Below are 19,830 nucleotides of genomic sequence, written 5' to 3'. Positions count from 1 at the left end.
AAAAAATATGGGCTACCGGTTAAAGGGGCCCTGCTTACAAGAGTTTATAGTCTAAACTGATGCCCCCATACTGTATTATCCATGGGAGACAATATGTGACATGCCAATGATATGTATAAATGCCAGAGGCATTTAGTTTCCCCACACTGCCTGAAGCAGCCTCTCCAAAAAGCTGGCTCTAGTAATACAACTCTTTCTATATATATATAAATGGGGTTTTATAGTTTTATGTTATAGGTGTAGTTGATATAAATATGTATATATAGAGAGAGAGTCTGTTACATGCTATATTAGTAGCTTCTCAGTGTTCTGTTTCATGTTCATTTCCTGTATGTTCAGTTTTGCAGTTGGGCTGATTAAAGGGTTGCACCCTGCCTATTGAGTGACTGCAGAGTCATCCAGTGATGTTTGCACATTGGGAACTGCCCCTTCCAGAAAGGAAGGTGCCCCACCCATAACAGAAGTACCTTGGGTGGCACATTAGCTAGCACATTCTGCTGGACTAAACGCTTTAAAGGTAAGTGCACCAGCCTTTATCCATTCACAGTAACTAAAGCAAATACTGTATATCTCAGGCAGGATAACACTGCACTGTTTGTTTGCAGAGGGAATGCTGAGCATGTAGGGCAGTCCTTTCCCATCTGTTTGTGCTTAACTCTGCTGAGCAGTGCATGCCAAACAGTATTATAGCAGAGGCACATTCCCTGCAGCCTCCTCTCCACCAACTCCCAGGCTTTGCTAATAAGCTCCTGTGCCAGAGCCTGCTATAACTAACTGCCATTTAGTAAGACTTTGCACAGTGCTGACATCACATTATGGCCTGCACCCTTTTTGTAAAGGCGGGAGGGATTGTAAGATCTGCAGTGCATTGCTTTGTTCTCATCTGCCAGTGGTTGCCTACCTTCTCTGTATCACTTCCCACTCCAGGGATGGAAGGATCCACTGCCATTACTCAATCTGCCAGCAAAGAAGTGTAAAGGGGATATAAACCCCAAAACTAAAATAAGCTGTAATTGCAATTGAAAGCAGTATTTATTTACTTTTCTGCACTGCAGCTTCTGTCTCCTGAAACGAGGTATCAGAAGTCAGTCTTTTACTCCTCTTTACTGGTCTGCTAATCTGCTGCCTTCTTTTACCATTGTTTCAGGTCAGAGAAGAACAAAACTACTTTCAATAGTATATATAAATAACTTTAAAACCATTTTAAATAGATAATGACTTTTCATTAGGACTTTTTATTAGGAAAAATGTAATTTTTGGGTTGACACTCCCTTTAAAGTAAAAACTGGTATGTATATGCAGTGTTTGAGTCATGGAGATAACTGTATACCTGTGGGCTATTGATGTGCATGCCTGTATTGTTGTGTATATCTGTTCATAACTCTGCCCTATGTAAAACTGTATCACTAATATACCGTATAAGTCATATTATTATTCCTAATAATGCAGTGGGCTGGTGGCTAGATAGAAGGGCAAAGTCTAAATTTTAATGCAAATTGTATTTTTTACCCATAAGGCTAATGCCAGAAAGTAGGGATGTGCGGGTCAGGAAAAACTTAATCTGTACCCGATGCTAACCTGCAAAAGTTGCCAGTGTAGATTCCGACCCTAACCCATACCCATGTCTTTCCGCTCTGTACCCTACTTCTACGCTCGTCTTAGGTCCAAGAGAGAAAGACGGGAGCAAAGAAAGAGTGTACTCCCCCAGTCTGACCCGCACCCAACCTGAACCCACAATGGTAGTTTCAACCCTGACCCATCCAACCTATTGGTAAACCCAAGGGCAGATCAACCCACATGTAACTAGCAGATGGGGCTGATTCTCGTCCCTGTGGATAAAAGCAGGCCAAGAATCAGCCCCTTTGCTGGCATCAGCCTCTCCCTGTACCAGCACCCGTGCCCAGGCAAACACAATGGCTCAGTTGAAGGCACAGGGAGAGGCTGATGCCAGCGTAGGGGCTACCAGCCAAGTCTTGCATTAGCCTTATGCAGCATTTTTTCCCCATGCTCCCAGCAAGCCGCAACCACCATAATCCGATGCTGCAGAAGTTGCAACTAGCATATTTAGAGCGGGGGTTGCATCACTTGCTGTGAGCAGGTTTGGTGAGCTGCTACTGCCTGAGGGCAGAAATTAAACGGATTTATTTTTATACTGTCAATTTTAGGGAAATGGTAAAATACAAAAAAATATATATCATTTTGCCTGGCCAAGCGAGCAGATCTTCTCCCGATATCCCCACCTATGGGTGGGCGATATCGGGCTTATTCAGGCTAATTTGGTCATTTGACCCTGGGGTCTAATAGGCGCAGTCAGTTCGGGGACGGCATCAACGAGCCGATGTGGTCCCCGATCCGACTAAATTTTTAAACCTGCCCGATCTATATTTGGCTGATTTGGCATACGCGGCGGCGCAATTTTAGTGAAGTCGCGCAAGTTGCCTCGAGAGGAATTTACATTTTCGCCGGTGGGATGGCATTTCGGGAAGATTAGTCGCCCGAGACACGGGAGATTTGACGCGGGCGACTAATCTCCCCGTGTGCCAGAGCCCTAAGGGACTGATATCAGCAGCTAGAATCGCCCCGTGTATGCCCACCTTAAGTTTTGTGAAGGGGAACTGCCCCTTTGGCATTTGAAATACTGCGGTGCATTCAGGCAAGTAAGCAACAGTCAAGATGCCTGTCCTCACCTGTCAAGAAAATAGGAAACCCTCTGCCTAGGGCTAATGCCGGCACTTACTGGGTGTGTCATAGAGCGTAGCGTGGAACTTTGCATTTCTAACATGACGAAAGCCCCAAAGCTGGACAGTACGATTACTCGCTCTCCTTCCAGATGCCCTATAGAATTCTTGGATTAAATGGGCTGGGTTTTAAATGTTGTATTTATCCTTAGAACAGCAACCCCATATAGCAAAAACAAGCTCCTTCTGGCTGTAAGAATGCACAGATTCCTTAATACAAGTCAGGTATTTGGCCTAAGGTAACGGGAGGACCAGTATGACAGCACTGCTGCGTCACTCCTCTTCCTATGTAATGTGAGAGAACCCATCCCCCAGGTATTCCCCCTCTCTCTCAAGCCAATCAACTCTATGGTTCTGAGCATTTCTTTTAACATTCATGCTTAGGAATCCTCATGGCTGGGAGCAGCAACTCTACAGATCTCTGCTTAAAGTAACATTCAGAAGGAGGAGTCTGTGCTAGATTGTTTGCTTTTTAAAGGGCAATTTATTTCCCACCCCAGGAGGTAAGGCCAGTCTGGTGGGGGGAAACAATACTATTTTCTGCAAAAAACGCTGGTAGTGGGCACTATGCTCCCTGTACTAGGAGGGAGCTCCCAGTGCAGGCAGCCATGCTGAGGTGGGAGCATTAAAATTAGGTAAATATACTCTCTGCACTAGAGGTGTGCCCTTTACACTCTAGCAGTGTAAAGGTAAGTGGGAAGTGGGGGGGCGACATCGTAGGAGCCGCCTCAGGCAGCTCAGGGGCCAGAAATGCCCCTGGTTTACCCCAGCCGGAACAAATGCAAAATGGCTTAGGGGCATAGCAAGAGAAGAAGCAGACCCAGCAACTGCCTTTGGGTGGGGGTGGGGGTGCCTGGGAAGTAGGTATTGCTTTTGCAATCTGATTAAACTATCAGAAAGCTTCTCTTCCCTTTTCTGACCATCTACTATTACTGAGAGTGAGAATGATGAATCTGGATAGACCAGTTGGGCAAGTCCTAGTCAATGGATAGGGAGTAGGTATTGTGGGAACATGCTCAGGAACCAAACATACATCTGCAGTGCCGGCTTACAGAGGCTTCATGGGAGCCCAGAGCTAGTGGCAGGGTGTGTGGGAGCCTTTGGGTTTACACAGGGATTAACCTTGGCATTTTAACAGATCTCGGATGCATTATTCTTTTGTAGTGTGCAAGGCGTGTAAGGAATCTGTGATCACAATACATGTGCCTTTTAAAGAATGCTAAAATACATAAGTTATCTTTTCAATGAAAGCATATTTCATCTCTCGGGATGTGTCTGTTGCTTTGTGGCTCACAATTCAGCTATTTGCTGACGTGTCAGATATTAGTTCTGAGAGGGGTAACTAGAAAGCTACAGAGGGCCCAGGTAAATAAAATGGGCACCAGGTGCCCCAACTTTGGGACTTGCCATGCTCTGCCACAGAACTGTGGGCCTACCGGAGGGCAGACATGCCCAGCACCTCTTCAAACACTGAATCCACTTTGAATAAACTTTCAGCATGACACAAACTTCAATTAAGAAATGCTATTGATTGTCTCTAGTCTCAATAACTTGGAGCTAGATTATATTTTATCTATCCATATAAACCTTCTCCTAAGTATCTCTCAGTGTGCAGTTCAAACCACTGCCTGATTGCTAGAGTAAGTGGAACCTAGCAACCAGATTATCATTTCAGAAGCTGCAGGGCATTGTATTAAGTAACTAAAAGAAACCCAGAAAAAAATGACAATAATGTAATAGCAGTTGTCACAAAACTTAGAGCTCCCTGTAAACCCTTTCTGAGGTCTCCTAGCCAGGCCCCTTCCCTTCTAACCCAATCAAGGGCACAGCCACAACACAACGCTTTGCCTTGGAGTGGAAAGTACAGTGCTAACAATAAACCCAGGAAATAGAGTAATGGTAATTAAAGTAAGAGTACAGTAACTACCATCTTAGCCACTCCAAACCAAGACTGCAGCATATTGGCCCAAGTATTGAACCTGTGTGGTGCCAAAACATACTAAATGATCCACCAGTGTGGAAAGTTGTAAATGACACAGGTACAACATGCCTAAACACTTGCAGGACAACCATGACCATCCCTGCTTTCAGATGACCTATGTCAGACTGCGCTTCTTAGGCCCACTGAACCTGGAGGGCCCATTTGGCAAAGTTGCCGAACGAACGAATCATCTACCGATATGCCCACCCTAGGGCCAAATGATAGAATTAAAAACAGTGGGTATAGGGGCTGCATCAATGAGCCAAGCGATGGGAAAATCGAATCTGCCTGACAACTGGCTGATTTTCGTCCAGATATCGATCAGAGAGGCCTATCGGGGCCACCAAACATGGGCAGATAAGCTGCCGACTTAGTCTAAAGGACTTGAATTGGCAGCTCAAATCTGCCTGTGTATCGTTACAATAATTAAATGTAGACAGTGATGGGATCCAGCCTTACTGGTACAGTTGGCACCCCTCTTAGTTATATTCCGCTGCCCCCAAGCCAGTTTACAAAAGCCTGGGCTGTACTGTTCCCATTAAAAACAAAAGACAGATTTTCTACATTGTGTTGGTATGATTCATTTTCGTGGAATGCGCTCGGTACAGGCAAATTGAATTCAACTAGTCACTCTATTTATGCAGGGTTAGACACATCCTGCTTCCTATAAAAGGCACAATTCGCTTTGTAGTAAAAATAATTGGTTGTTTTGGGGTATCTGGGATCCTTTTCTGTTCCAAATCTGCCATAAATTAAATTGACCCATTGACTGCCATAGACACTCACTTACCAGTACAAAAATTACTAGTATCTGCTAATACACAAAATGTATTACCCAGAATGCTGCGAAAACAGACAAAACCATTTCTATGTGTATTGCTTCCACGAGAACTAGGTATAGGCAGCAGAGGTATGTGCCTCAGTGCTATTGGTGGGGTTGGAAGGTTATGGTGGTGGTGGGGTGGTGAGCAAGTAGGGGTTGGGCAGGCATGGCTTCAGGCCAAGTATTATGGCCTTAGACGGCAAAACAAATCGCCCTGGTTTTATTTAGTTTTTTATTGTCAGTGGCACACAGAGCAATTTTGCCTGATATTTTTTTAAAAGTCCATAAGGTAGGCCACACTTGTACCAAATCTTGCTTGTCTATAGGAGGGTATTTTCTGACATTTAGGCTAATGTCCCACAGAGAGATTAGTCATCCGCAATTGGTCTGTGTGTGTGTGTATATATACAGTATATATTAAGCCAGTTCTTGAAATTGCTTGTCTTTATTTTGTAGATGGCTCAGTGCGTGACCAAGATTCAGCTGTCCATCTCCTGTACAGATCTGCTGGACAAAGATGTTGGTTCCAAATCTGATCCCCTGTGCGTGGTTATGCAAAATGTTGGAGATGGAAAATGGATAGAGGTAAGCAGACACATTCGATCCCTAAGGCAGAAGTCCCAAACCTTTTTTTTTTTTTACCAGTGTGCCACTATCAAATATAAATAAAATTGCGGAGCAACACAAGCTTAAAAAAAGTTCCTGGGGATGCCAAATAAGGGCTGCAATTAGCTTTTGGTAGTCCCTATCTGGACTGGCAGCCTACAGGAGGCTCTGTTTGGCAGTACTTCTGGTTTTTATGCCTCCAGGAATTCAAAAATAAGCACCTGAGGCCACTGGTTGCAACATCCAAGGAGCTGGCAAGCAACATGTAGCTCCTCAGCCACTGGTTGGTAATCACTGTTGTAAGGCTTTAGGTATATGAAGCCAAATATGGCTCTGATCACTTTGTATATTTTCTTGTTGAGCAGAAAAGTAACCTTCCGGCACAATTTAAATTAGCACCAGGCATGCTCACAGTAGTATTCTGTGTTTTTGGCAGTACTATAGGGACACATTTAAAGAATAAAGAAATAAAAATGACAAATGATAGAAGTTTAATTAATCCTTGCATTGATCATTGCATTCTTCTCCCCTTCTCCCCTAGCTGGCACGTACAGAGAGGATCAAGAACTGCCAGAGCCCAGAATTCTCCACAAAACCCATTGTCGATTACTATTTTGAGAAAGTGCAAACCATGGCATTTAAGATCTACGACATTGACAATAAATCAGTCGACCTTTCGGATGATGATTATCTTGGAGGCTATCAGTGCACCCTTGGACAGGTATGGTGGTCTTGACTGGGCAGTGTCTGTGTATCATTGCACATAGAGATTGTACACATGGACAGTTTATGGGCTGGATTGCTACCCAGGCAATTATCGGCACAGTGCTGGTTTGTGTGTAGCTTTGAATTGCTGTTTGGTTTCATGGGGCCAGGATATGAAACGGGCAAGTTGTGTTGAATCCAGCTTAGGGCGTTAAACATATATAATTTGAACTAAAATTCTATATTACACCCAATTTTTAAGGTGGGTCCAATATCAGCACTAAGCAGCTGGCATAACCAGATATGTAAAGCATTAAGATAAGGATTCCATTTGGATATTACAGTATTCTTGGCTCCAAAGCATTCTTTGACTTGCTTATAGGCCTATAGCATATGAGACATTCAGCTGGACAGTGAGAATCTTTTGCCGCATGTCTTAGTACAGGTATAGGACCTGTCATTCAGAATGGGGACCTGGGGTTTCCAGATAAGGGGTCTTTCTGTAATTTGGATCGAAATACCTTAAGTATGCTAAAAATAATTTAAACATTAAATAAACCCAATAAGGTTGTTTGCTTCCAATAATGATTGATTATATCTTAGTTGGAATCAATTACAAGGTACTGTTTTAATATTATAAAGAAAAAGGGAATCATTTTTAAAAATATGAATTATTTGATTTAAATGAAGTCTATGGGAGATGGCCTTCCTGTAATTGGAACTTTTTTGATAACGTGTTTCTGCATAACAGGTCCCTTACCTGTAAAATTAAAGCAGTCTTGGCAATTACTGTATCTTTTATTTATTTGTGTTTATTGTAATACTTTGTATTTATCTATTATTATATTAATAACCCCCTGTTTGTATTAATGTATTCTACTGTACAGCGCTGAGTACATAAGTAGCACTTTATAAATAAAGATATACATATATACATACAATTACTATCCTGTAGTAATGAATCCCTTTTTGTATTAGATACAAATTGCTAAATTTTCTTACTTTAAACAAAGCACCATTTTTACCACGTTTTACGTCCAAAATTGCAGCTATTTTCATAATTAGGCATTCTTGACAACAGCTCCAGACTGGAATTCAATCGGGCCCTGGCATTTCTAGTAGACCGAGGCCCCAGCAGCCCCCCTTCAGGCTCAATAAATATTCATAGTCTGTGGCAGCAGCCCCTATGTCATTTGCCAGAATCTCGAGATTGCCAGTCCAGGCTTGGCTTGACAACAGGAGTCTGGGATCCTTCTGGCAAATTTTCCAGTATGCTATCATCTTTAACAGAATTCATAAGCAGTTGATTGAGATAAAACAAATATCAAATTTGACAGCTGGATATTTTCAACTTCTTAAGTATATTTTGATTGTGGGTGTGATAGTATTCTGTTTGAAGTATCCAATATCTTTTAACAAAACTATAGAGTTTAGTTTAAACTTTCTGTAATATGGGCCTTTACTCTCTTTCCTTCAGATTGTGTCCAGTCAGAAGATAAAGGGACCCTTGGAACTGAAGCAAGGAAAGCCAGCTGGGAAAGGAAGCATTACTGTACGTTTACCAAGAAGCTACAATATTATTATGACTACAGAATATTTCTGTGTTTCTTGGAACACTGTCATGATTTTATGGTGTAGTTTTTAATGCTATATTATACTGTGTGTGTTGCAAATATTTTATTCTATCATTTACAGTTTTATTTTTAGGTGTAAATAATCCAAAAAATGTTAAGACCCATCACTGGATTTTTCATTTATTTATGTATTTATATGAACCAAGCCTGTGCTTTTGTGTTTTACTTGCACATTGGTTTCATTATGACACATCCCTTTCTTTTTTAGATCAGTGCCGAAGAGATGAAGGACACCAGGGTAATTAACATGGATGTAGAAGCCAGAAATCTTGACAATAAGGTATGGTCTGACAGTGGAATGGCTTGGATTGCCCAACAACATAAAACAATATTGAACTCACAGGGTCCCTGGTCGAAACTGCTCATGGTTTCTTTTGGTCTTGACATGTTTGGTTAGTTCCCCCCTGTGAATCACCAGTGCAGTTATCCCATTGTGCAGATTGAAAGGATTATATATTTTATTATTTAGCTAGCTTTACAGCAAAATACACTACTGACTCTAGAAAGTGTCTTTGGTATTTGGCAGAGACCTTTGATCTTTGGGCACTCCCAGGGTATAGTCAGTATGGTGAGGTACTTCACCGAGGGCTAGCAGACTGGCAAATCTCAGAAGGTTCTTTGCAGGCACAACTAAGATCAAATGCAGCCATGTCAGTGGTTACAGAGGTTAGTGGAATACAGAACAAACCAAGGGCAGCAACCAAATGAAAAATGACATTCATACATTTGTATGTTCCTATTTTTTTGTTTGTTTTACAAAGCACTAATTAATCATGAAAAGTATAGCCAAATAATGTGCTCATTAGGCATTGTACATATGCAATTCTGTAAAAGGATATTTTATGGTGGAGAGTGAATGACAACACATCAAATTATTTAGATTCACTGCCATGCCCTAAGTTTGTGTGTCCAGCATTTCTGGCGTGAGAGCTGCTGTGTGGTGCTCTGAAACATCAATTTTAAACAGTAAATATTGGAGGTATCTTGGCTTGCTGGGGAATTCAGCAGGGGACAGAGGTATGCTCCGTGTAGGTACCTTAGGCGCCTGTTCATAAATTAGGAATGAGACAAACTATCTTAATTTCTGTTTCCCTAGGATTTCCTTGGCAAATCTGATCCATTCCTGGAATTCTTTAAGCAAACAGATGGTGGAAGCTGGCAACTAGTATACCGCTCAGAGGTAAAATGCATTGCACAGAAATATTCTTGGCCTGCAGTAGGAAGTTTTTGATGTTGGGGAATAGATGAGAGTTTTAAATGAGCAACACTGTAAGGATTTAGGTCCAGCATCACTGCCTTAGGCTCACAGTATGTTGTTTACTTTGTGTTTGTAATTAATGTAGATGTAGGACTGATTTAGTCACAAGCATAACCTGCAATGTCCACTTAGCCATATATTACAAATATATAGTTCTCTATATTCTGTATACATCCAGGTAATCAAGAACAATCTCAACCCTACCTGGAAGAAGTTCAGCGTTCCTCTGCAGACTTTCTGTGGTGGGGACATGAACAAACCCATTAAGGTAAGGGCACATCTACTTTAAGGTAAGCTTAATGGAACTGGATAACCTCCAAAATATTTGTTTGTACAATGTGTATCGGCACATGGCTAAAGCTCAGGTGACAGGATGAATAAGCTGCTGGATGGAGCTGTGAGTAAAGGAATGACTCTGTGTCCTGTTTTGCTGTCAGGTTTCAGTAAGCGATCATGATGACAGCTCCGATTTTGACCTGATAGGAGAATTCGAGTGCACTGCTGCCAAGCTGCTGGAGGCTAAGGATCAAGCGGTGAGCCTTATGACTTCTTCTTCTCACAGCCTGCCTCTCTCTCTCTAGGTACACTGTAGCGACTATGATAGTGATGGCTCCCATGACTTGATAGGGATTTTTGAGACTAACCTGTCTCAGCTGCAGAAGGCTGGAGGAGGTACTCCGGTGAGCTCGGTTTATTATTTTAATGTACCATTACCCTATTTCTGATCAAATTATACAAGGATTTCCTGATCATTTTGGTACTAGCCCAGCAGTATTCATATGGATTCTGTTTTTGTAGATCTTGGCATGTGGCTATGGATTCCGTTTGCAATCAGTACAAAGGCTTTTGGGGTGCGTGGGCTCCTAATTTGACAGTGTAATGCATTTCCAACCTAAATCTAACCATGCATGAGTACCTGAGCAAATGAGAGAGGCTTAATGACTTTATATCTTGCTGTAATTTACATTTTGTGCAATCCCCTCTTTAGGTGGAGTTTGACTGTATCAATCCTCAGAAGAAACAAAAGAAGAAAAACTATAAGAACTCTGGCGTTGTCAGGGTTAAATCATGCAAAGTAAGTGTTATCAGCCACACCAAAACACTACCTACTATATGTCTGCCCCCAGAGAGGCACATTAAAGGTGGCCATCCACGCTACAGTTACAATCTTTCCCATGGCCATTGGTAGGAAAGATTGTTTGAGCTGAATCATCAGACATGCAGGTAAAAAAAAACAAAGCAATTCTTCACCCCTATCTGATGATTCAGCATTAATGTTACAATGTTCAGGCACTTTTTCAGTCCTTCCTGATCGACGGGGCAGCTGATATCCAAGGCTTTTACAGATATTGGTCACCTTGTCTCCCACAATACATGCACCGACTATAGTATCGGTGTGTGTATGGCCACCATTATTCAGTATATTCATTGTGTCAAACACAAGAGGCACAGATCTTCTATATGCCTGTTGCGTCACAAATCTCTTATACACTCTTGCTGTCAGAAAGAGAAGCAGTCATAGTCCTTCTATCAGATAAAAGCAGTACAATGCAGGAAAGCAAATGACACAGAGTTATTTGCCCTTGTAATTAGTCAGAAAGGTAAAATTGCCATTAGTGCAGATCTCCATTATGATCTGCCTAATAAAAGGCAAAAAGTTACTCAGTGATTTTATAGTAATGAGAGTAATGTTACAAAATACCTAAACATGACTAGTGAGAGACTGCTTGGATAGACCCTTTCTGTACAAAGTTAGAGTTGATCCTGTCTCGCTAATCTGATTATACCACTCTTTCCCGAAGATCGATGTGGAGTACTCCTTCCTGGACTACATAATGGGAGGCTGTCAGATCAACTTCACGGTGAGTAATGTGAGAACACAAGTTACACTGAATTACTGTTGCCCAAAATGTTAGTTAATGGTAAGGTGCCAGTTTTGTTTCACCTTGGAAGCTTGTATGCCATAGTTTGTGTTGAACTGTCATTGTGAGAGTGAGAGCAGTGTCTGTCAATTACATGGCATGTGTTTGTGTCGCTACAGGTGGGTATAGATTTCACTGGCTCCAATGGGGATCCCAAGTCCCCTGACTCTCTCCACTACATCAGCCCAAATGGAGTCAATGAGTACCTGACAGCAATCTGGTGTGTGGGAAACGTGGTTCAAGATTATGACACGTAAGGATCCCTTTAATGCCGTTGTTGTTATGACAGTGTAATCAAAAGTTTTCTTCTTCCCTTCTCCAATACCTGTACTGGATGTTCGGTGGTAACCAAGGTCTTACCATACAGGCATGTAGAGTGCCTGGGAAAAGTATTCATGGCCTTAAAGGAACAGTAACACCAAAAAATGAAAGTGCATAAAAATTATTAATATATAATGTACTATTGCCCTGCACTGGTATAAGTTGTGTGTTTGCTTCATAAACACTATTACAGTTTATATAAATACCCTGCTGTGTAGCCATGGGGGCAGGCATTTAAATTGAAAAAAGGAGAAAAGGCACAGGTTACTAAGCAGATAACAGATAAGTACCATAGATTCCCATTGTATTCTACACAGTTATCTGTTATCTCCTTATGTAACCTGTGCCTTTTCTCCTTTTTTCAATTTAAATGGCTGCCCCCATGGCAACACAACAGCTATTTCTGTTAACTACAGTAGTCTTTCTGAAGCAAACACACAACTTTTACCAGTGCAGGGCAACAGTACATTATATTTTAATTATTTTAAACCATTTTTATTTTTTAGTGTTACTGTTCCTTTAACTAAATACAAAGCTTAAACTAAAATTGTTCTCTCTGTATTTTGTTTGAAAGCATTGAAACTTGCTTTCAAATAAAATATAGAATATATAGGATATACCCACTGTAAATCTAGAAGTTTGACCCAAATGTGTACACAGTCTACAGTTGGAGCATTGCCTGGGAATTGTGTTACTCACTGCACTTTGTGTGCTTCCTTCCTTAGAGACAAGATGTTCCCAGCATTTGGGTTTGGAGCCCAGATCCCTCCAAACTGGAAAGTAAGTAACTTGAAATACAGTGAAACCAACATTCTGCTAAAGATACTATATGTAGTGTACCTACTGAGTTGATCCGGAGGGACACATGTTCTGTAGCTTTAAGAGCAATTACACAAAGGTAGATTTGTCACCTGCAGTAAAAATGCCTGGGTGACAAGTCTTCTGAAAATTCCATCCCCTCTTCTAACATTTGAATTGTTGCAGGTTAATTTGGCTTAATAAACGGGCAGATTTAAGCTGCCAATTTGGGTCCTCTAGCCCAATTTGGCAGCTTTTCTGCTTATGTATGGGCCTCCTTCAACAGGAATCCCCAAGCGATATCTGGCCAAAAATCGTCCAGATGTCGATTAGGTAGGTTTGATTTTTCTGTCGGATGGGATCAGCTCGTTGAGGTGGTGCTTCCTTCCAGGGGTGCTGCTGCCATGAGGCAAGTTGAGAAAGTCGCCCCAAGCAGCAGCACCCTGCAAGTTATGAGGGGTGGCAAAAAGCAGCTCTTGGTAACTTTAAGAGACAAAAAATTTTTAAAATTGTAGCCTCCAAAAGACTGCCTCAGGGCAGCTTCGACTTCTCATATCCCCTTATTTGCAGTGCAATCTTATTAGTACAATATCGCTCACCCAAAGTGGGAATTTCGGGGGATTGATTTGCTCATTTGCCATCCCACCTTTAACCACAGGGAAATGCATACTTTCATGTGTCATTGCCTTAAAAGGGTCTATTATACTTCCTTGACAGTCTTATGCAATATGCATGCTCCTAAAGTATCTATTTGGACAACGTTTTTGGTTTTATTTCTAGGTATCGCATGAGTTTGCCTTGAACTTCAACCCAAGCAATCCTTACTGCCCAGGTAGGATATCCATAGAGCATAGATGAACTGTCAGGGAGTGTGTGCCTAGGTTTTTTTGACCCAAGATTGAGGTCCTGTGTGTTAGATGCTATGAAGCAGAGGCTATACATAGAATAATAAACTCAGGATGTGGTGCCTTGATTTGGTGCACACAAACATGGTATGTTTTATTTATGTACATCAATTTACAATTTTTTTGTAATGGTCCCAGATAGAGTTTGCGGTGCCTCTAGGGTGCATCCAGTGCATCTCAGCCTTGGGATAAATGGTCTTTGGGTGTAAGCATAAGTAGGTGTAAGTATACATATGAGACAGATATTAACTAACGTTTGTGTCCCCTTCTAGGTGTACAGGGCATAGTAGATGCTTACCGTCAGGCCCTGCCTCAGGTCCGTCTCTACGGCCCAACCAATTTCTCTCCTATCATCAACCACGTTACTCAGTTTGCGGCAGCTGCAGCTCAGCAGAAAACTGCCTCTGTAAGTATACTGTCAGTCTGGTCAGGATTTGAAGAAACTAAATGGAAATTAGCATAAAAATAAAATATTTATATCTGCACTGTGCCTTAATACAATGTGTGGTGATTTGAAAGGAAGAGTAGTAGTTATAAAAGGTTCATGGTCACTTTAAGCATAACTGGAATGGTTCTTTCACTCCTGGCACATTGAGTGATAACTGAACCGGAAGACACCAGAAGATGTTTCCAGCATCAGTAAATAACCTTGCAATTTGGTTTTAAATTGTTCAAATTCCGTTAAAAATGTGTGCATGTCTGTAGCCATGTTTGTTTTCGGGCTTGATCTCACTAACTGTAGAGACCTTAAAGGAACAGTAACACCAAAAAATGAAAGAGCTTTAAAGTAATAAAAATATAATGCACTGTTGCCCTGCCCTGGTAAAACTGGTGTGTTTGCTACAGTAACACTACTATAATTTATATAATAAGCTGCTGTGTAGCCATGGGGGCAGCCATTTACGCTGGAAAAAAGGAGAAAAGGCACAGGTTACATAGCAGATAACAGATAAGTTCTGTAGAATACAATAGAGTTTTATCTGTTATCTGCTATGTGCCTGTGCCTTTTCTCCTTTGAATGGCTGCCTCCATGGCTACACAGCAGCTTATTTATATAAATTATAGTAGACTTTCTGAAGAAAACACACAACTTTTACCAGTGCAGGGCAGCAGCACATTATATTTTAGTTACTTTTATACACTTTCATTTTTTGGTGTTACTGTTCCTTTAATAGTTCATGCAGAGTAAGCCAATCACAGTAGTTTGAAAATGCTTGTAGGTGTCTGTTTGAATTATTATGGTCATTAGATTCTAATAAAGGAAGGTCTCCTTACATCTCCACTTTATTAAAGGGTATACAGGTATGGGATCTGTTAGCCGGAAACCCATTATCCAGAAATTTACGTATTAGGTGAAGGCCATAGGCTCCATTTTAAACAAATAATTCTAAAAAGTATTTCCTTTTTCTCTGTAATAATAAAACAGTCCCTTGTACTTGATCCCAACTAAGATATAATTACCCCTTATTGGGGGCAGAACAGCCCTATTGGGTTTATTTAATGGTTAAATGATTCCCTTTTCTCTGTAATAATAAAACAGTACCTGTACTTGATCCCAACTAAGATATAATTACCCCTTATTGGGGGCAGAACAGCCCTATTGGGTTTATTTAATGGTTAAATGATTCCCTTTTCTCTGTAATAATAAAACAGTACCTGTACTTGATCCCAACTGAGATATAATTACCCCTTATTGGGGGCAGAACAGCCCTATTGGGTTTATTTAATGGTTAAATGATTCCCTTTTCTCTGTAATAATAAAACAGTACCTGTACTTGATCCCAACTAAGATATAATTACCTCTTATTGGGGCAGAACAGCCCTATTGGGTTTATTTAATGGTTAAATGAATCCCTTTTCTCTGTAATAATAAAACAGTACCTGTACTTGATCCCAACTAAGATATAATTACCCCTTATTGGGGGCAGAACAGCCCTATTGGGTTTATTTAATGGTTAAATGATTCCCTTTTCTCTGTAATAATAAAACAGTACCTGTACTTGATCCCAACTAAGACTGAATGAATCCTTATTAGAGGCAAAACAATCCTGTGGGGCATTCTGGATAACAGTTCCCATACCTGTGTATGCTAGTTGATAGTAATTTGACTAACAGCTGCTTTCCTCTCCCAGCAATACTTTGTGCTTATGATCATCACCGATGGGGAAATTACAGACCTGAATGAGACCAGAAATGTTATCGTGCAAGCCTCCAAACTGCCAATGTCCATCATAATCATCGGAGTGGGCAGCGCAGACTTCAAGGCTATGGAATTCCTGGATGGGGACAACGGAGTTCTAAAGTCCTCCAGCGGGGAACCAGCTGCAAGAGACATTGTCCAGTTTGTGCCTTTCCGCCAGTTTCAAAATGTGAGTAGATTCTTCATTAATCCTTGTATTTTTATGATATATCATTATAAACTACTGAATGGCTACATACATTCCATGTATGTTTTTAAGCAATTTTATGCTGATATATTTCATGCATTGGCCAAAAAACTTGGTCATAGAGCGCAACAAAAAAGCACAACTTCTTGACACTGTGCTTGGTTTAGATTAGGCATTGGGAGTACTGTTTCAGCATAACCATAAGCCCAAAAACCTTACATCCATAATCATCTTGTATGGCCCTCCTTTTCCAGGATGCACTACATCTTATAGTGCTGAGTATTTGCTGCTCATGTTATCCTGCAACCTGGGGCAGGATGGTACCATATAGCCGCAGTAGGGCCCATAGTAGCAGCTTTAGGGGGCTACCCTCCAGTGCCTAGGACCAGACCTAAATATAGCTTTGCCCTGTATTAAGGGCAAAGCTCCACTGCCCTTAAAATGATATGGAAAGCAGGGGTGCTCATTTTCTAGTCTCCATATTAGCTTTAAAAAAGTTCCCATTGGGGATGTTCGGCGTCTCTTCAAAAGTCCTGATGAAGAATTCGCTGTGCGGCCAGTTGTGTGTTTCTTACTGCACTTTTTATTACCTGAGGCTTTCTTTTTGTGTTTGCAGGCACCTCGGGAAGCTCTAAGCCAGGCTGTTCTGGCAGAGGTTCCCAAACAACTGGTCTCTTATTTCAAGTTGCTTGGTCTGAGCCCTGTGAAGCTTCCAGAGAAGAGTAAACCATAGGAGATATCTCGGAGTTGTTACCCTTCGACAAGGTGCTTCTCACATTCCCAAGCAGAAGAATAGCAAATACTGGATTTCCCCCTTTTTTCTCTCAATTCGTTTTTTATATATGTATCATAGCCTGTTGTATTCACACTTATTTTACTCTGTCAAATTTCCATGCCAACATACACAGGGGTCTGCACAACTCCAGGGTACCTTTAACATGATGGACATTGGGGTCAGGGGCTATTAGGAATTGGGCAATCAGGCCATTTAATGGGTGCCCGTACCTGTTACCAACCACTTGTAGCAGTTAATAGTTTTGTGTAGACTTTTTTTTTGTACATTTTGTGTGAATGTAGAATGTCTGAAAAATCAGCTAGGCTGCACTTTTTGAATTGGCAAATCTGTTGCAGAATTTCTTATCCATGTTACTCTATATTTATAAAGCGCTTGGCCTGGGTTCAAAGGTTAATTTGATGTTTACATGATTAGAGCTCTGTAAACACTTGTTATAATGAGCCCCTTAGCTTGTTATACAGAAAATGCTCTTTGTGAAGTATTAAGGGCCAGAAGCATCTAACTGAGTGAATGTTTCAAAACTCTTTGCACCCACAGACTGCTGGAACGATAAGTTTTGGCGTAAGAGAGGCCCAGTGCCTGTATAATAGTACCAAATACCTTCCTGTGCCATACGTTGCCTTGCCTTGGACTTGCAATAGACTTTATTAGTGCACTACTTTGCTCTCTTGAATGCTGGATTTATTTTTTGCATTTACCAAATGCTTTATTTTTATAGTTCCCGCCGTGCCTTTGAGATAACCGTGCTCCTATTATGGCTGCTGCTAGAGCTTTCTGAATGGTTTGCCTGGTGTGTTCCAAATCCTGGGTGGGCTGCCTATTCCTGAAAGCTGCAAAAAAAAAAAATGGGGAGGTTTATTATTGTTACAAATAACAGAATGGCCAATACTTATAGAACATATATGTCTGAGAAGCACATAAACCAGATTGTTGCCATTACAAACTTTTACTCATAATAGTTTTTAGGTACAATGTGACTGATATATAAAACAAATACTATAAACACCTATGTAACCAAACACTGTTTTTCTATATTTTTTTGACATTTTTTTTCCTTGAATAATTAATAATGACGATTGTGATTACCACTTGTTTATCTGTTCTGCGGATGTAAATGGAGAGCACTTTCTGGAGGTATTGAGTGAATAATGTTGGAGTATTGTTGTCAGTTACATTCATATGAGGGTTTAGTACAACAGAGCTTCGTGGAATCTACATACCGAATGGTAGAATATGTAAGATTATATTGTGGATCCTTAGAAGAATGCTGGAGAAAGCAATGAAATACTATTAAACTTCAAACCATTGGCTTTCCAACGATTGTGGATCTATCTGGGAGTTGCTCAACAACAGCTGCTATAAATATTGCAAAATATAATCTTGGAATGCCCAAGCGTCACTAAACTGTTGGTGGAGTGCAGGTCACTGATTGCAGATATAACTTCAGAGGTTTGTTACGAGCTCTGGAACTCAGGCCAAATACCTTCTCTGCATTGGTCGTAAACTGACACTGTAGACTGGTTGTTACCAAACTGTGAAGCTGCCCTTTCTTGGCTGGGGGCTGGAGCTATGGAAGCAGAGGTTCAGCCTGAAGGCCACATAGAGTGAGAATTGTACAGAATTCCAGTTTGTTGGCCTATATACAACTAGTTCATGTCCAGCTTGCACATGAGTTAGCATGAGATTTGTGGTGCATAACCAGATATTCTTGGAAGTCTGTCTGAATGGCTGATATACTTTGTTTCTATATCTGTTGTTATAAGCAGAGGGGGCTGGTGTGGGTCTGATGAATAATAGCCTCCCCTGTGGCTCTCCTATGGAAACCCAGAGCCCAGGAATGAGCTCAGATGTAGAGTAACAGAGGTGCCGGCAATAGAGTTCATAGGCACTTAGCTGTAATCGAAGTGGAAAGTCAGGAGCAGGTTTAGACAAAATCATATTCACAAGCCAGGCAAAGGTCAGTACCAGAATCAGCAGTAGTCACAAACAGACCAATGGTCAGTACCAGGAATCGCATTCAACAATCTGAAAGACAATCACCTTGCACTGGATCGAGTGTCCTAGCATCTATTTACACGCTGTGTGCATGTGGCTGAACCTGCACAAGGTTGCATAGAAGGGCATGTATGTAGGTGTGAGCGTGCTGAAGTGCCGGCACCAGAACCTGGAGAAGAGCGTGAATTGAAATGCAAGAGTCCCAATTGCTGTGCCCAGTGCAAGATGCCTAAAAAGGGTCTTGGCCAAAGGCTGGACCTCCAAAGGGCACATGAACCAAAAGTCCAACATCTATTGCTGTAGCTACTAGTTATTATTGTAGCAGGGTGGGTATTTGGTCAAGTTATGGAACAATGCCCTCATAACGGCTGCACATCAGCACAACAATAAGGGCTATTTTGGATAATAAGGACTATTTTGGGACCTGTTTACTGGAATCTGGTTTCTTACTAATTACCATTTGTTTCTTCTATAAACAACACCAAAACATGAGTTTGTGACGCAACACGAGAAATCTCAGGTTTCTAGAAATGGTAAAAAACAAGGATAACATGTCTCCAGTAGGAGGATCAGAGGAAGAGATGGTCCCATGGAGTTTGCTGGTGGGGAGAGGAGAGTTGTGGAGCCCTCAACGGACCTTGAAAATGTCAGCGTAATAGAACTTACACCTCCATGAAGCAGTGTCCATCAAAGCTGTATCTAATGGGATGCTCTACCTTCTACATACAGCATTTCAGAGCAGGGATTTAGAAACTAACTGGTTTCTTTTATTTAGTCTACCATTTTCACATTCTAGCAGAGTACAACTATCAGTTTCCAGACTCCAGCACTCGCTGAAAGCAACCTTCTTAACATTGATGTTGCTTTTCTCTAAATAAGAAATAGGTTTTTGCTGGTTGCCTCTATAGCTTTCTTATGGCAACAGTATACAGGCCTAGACTGGCAATCTGTGGGTTCCTGC

The 19,830-nt window shown here is 41.3% G+C and overlaps 1 protein-coding gene across 5 annotated transcripts; it reads left to right on the top strand.

Moving 5' to 3' along the window:
• The first annotated feature begins 408 nt into the window (after positions 1 to 408).
• cpne1 (copine I) lies at positions 409 to 17,962 on the top strand. 5 transcript variants are annotated; one of them, XR_004220615.1, is made up of 17 exons: positions 409 to 517; positions 5,999 to 6,127; positions 6,690 to 6,869; positions 8,331 to 8,405; positions 8,696 to 8,767; positions 9,584 to 9,667; positions 9,924 to 10,013; positions 10,327 to 10,425; positions 10,734 to 10,820; positions 11,548 to 11,607; positions 11,787 to 11,920; positions 12,714 to 12,768; positions 13,567 to 13,618; positions 13,964 to 14,097; positions 15,824 to 16,060; positions 16,695 to 17,668; positions 17,728 to 17,962. XR_004220615.1 is itself a non-coding variant. In XM_012971805.3 (16 exons), the coding sequence occupies exons 2-16, from the start codon at positions 5,999 to 6,001 to the stop codon at positions 16,809 to 16,811; spliced, it is 1,605 nt and encodes a 534-aa protein (XP_012827259.1). In that variant the 5' UTR covers positions 409 to 517; the 3' UTR covers positions 16,812 to 17,962. The 5 variants fall into 5 exon arrangements, 2 of the variants coding, with proteins under 2 accessions (XP_012827259.1, NP_001027494.1); XR_004220616.1 differs by lacking the exon at positions 10,327 to 10,425 and adding an exon at positions 10,183 to 10,278; XR_004220617.1 differs by lacking the exons at positions 409 to 517; positions 10,327 to 10,425 and adding exons at positions 3,128 to 3,241; positions 10,183 to 10,278.
• Positions 17,963 to 19,830: the final 1,868 nt, after the last annotated feature.

Source organism: Xenopus tropicalis, chromosome 10 (assembly GCF_000004195.4).
Source record: "Xenopus tropicalis strain Nigerian chromosome 10, UCB_Xtro_10.0, whole genome shotgun sequence".
In the NCBI taxonomy this organism is placed as follows: domain Eukaryota; kingdom Metazoa; phylum Chordata; class Amphibia; order Anura; family Pipidae; genus Xenopus; species Xenopus tropicalis.
The sequence above is the reverse complement of the archived record's forward strand: the minus strand, read 5'-3'. Positions and strand labels throughout refer to the sequence as shown.